At 53.8% G+C, this 1,153-nt stretch overlaps 1 protein-coding gene across 1 annotated transcript; it reads right to left on the minus strand.

Moving 5' to 3' along the window:
• Positions 1 to 454: 454 nt before the first annotated feature.
• On the minus strand, positions 455 to 1,068 carry LOC106820437 (inactive L-threonine 3-dehydrogenase, mitochondrial-like; the record flags this gene model as incomplete). The annotated part of the gene is made up of 2 exons (XM_014824954.1): positions 455 to 634; positions 919 to 1,068. Coding segments are annotated over 2 exons (330 nt in total), but the record flags the coding sequence as incomplete, so codon positions are not given.
• Between the last annotated feature and the right edge of the window lie 85 nt (positions 1,069 to 1,153).

A 1,153-nucleotide genomic window follows, 5' to 3' on the forward strand; every position in this document is an offset into this window, starting at 1 on the left:
AGTGAACATCCTACTCCCCAGGGCTTCGGTGAACATCCTACCCCCCCCCCTGGGGTGAACATCTACCTCCCCACCCCCAGGTGAAATCCTACTCCCCCACGCCATGCTGAACATCCTACCTCCCCCCCCCCCGCGTGGTAACATCCTACCTCCCCACCCCCGGTCGTTGAACATCCTACCTTCCCCAGCCCCCGTCCCTCTCTCTGTGAACTCTACCTCCCCCACCCGTGCTCTTTGCTGCGAGTAAACATCCCTACCTCCCCACCCGCGCTGTGAACATCCTACCTCCCCCCCCTCCCCCCCGCCGGTGAAACAATCCTACCTCCCCCCCCCCGTGTGAACCATTCCCCCCCCCCGGCGTGAACATCCTACCTTCCCCCACCCCCCAGGTGAACATCCTACCCCCCACCCCCCCGGGTGAACATCCTACCTCCCCCCACCCCCCCGGGTGAACATCCTACCTCCCCCAGCAGCTCAGCGTGGACCTTCGACACGCCATAGATGGTCTTGGGACGCTGTATGCACACGTCCGGCGTTAGCTCGAGCGGTGACTCCGGCCCGAACGCGCCGATCGTGCTCGGCACGAAGATGCGCAGGTGGTACTGCTTCGCCAGCTCCATCACGTTGTGCAGACCTGCGGGGGCGACACGCGTTCACTTGTTTATTATCGTTTTATTTTTAACTTTTTTGGTTTTTGTCGCGGAGTCGCGCAAGATCGCCGGCCCGTTGTCAGAAACAAAAATTACAAAATTAATCTGAATTAAGTTTCAAGAATCTGACTTTTTTTATTACTTTTTGCTTTTTTTGGCCGTGGGTGTCGGCAGCCCCAGACGTGTGGAGCGCGAATTGTCGAAGGTGGTATTTCCTGTTAATTTCTATCAAAACCTTCGTAAACGAGCTCTAGATGGCAGCACATACCTTCAATATTGACTCGTATTGCCAAAGGCACATTTTGTTCACCGACTGCACTCAGAAGTGCGCTGAAGTGAACGATCCAGTCAATACGATGATTCACAACCAACTCTTGAAGGTTCTTAAAATCCAAAACGTCCGTGTAAATGTAAGGACCTACAAGATAAAAACACGCAAATCATGAGAGCAATTTATCTTTACGTGGTTGCATAATCTTTGTATTGCCAAGCGCAAAATCATT

The sequence above is a fragment of the Priapulus caudatus genome, unplaced genomic scaffold (assembly GCF_000485595.1).
Source record: "Priapulus caudatus unplaced genomic scaffold, Priapulus_caudatus-5.0.1 Scaffold13319, whole genome shotgun sequence".
In the NCBI taxonomy this organism is placed as follows: Eukaryota; Metazoa; Priapulida; class Priapulimorpha; order Priapulimorphida; family Priapulidae; genus Priapulus; species Priapulus caudatus.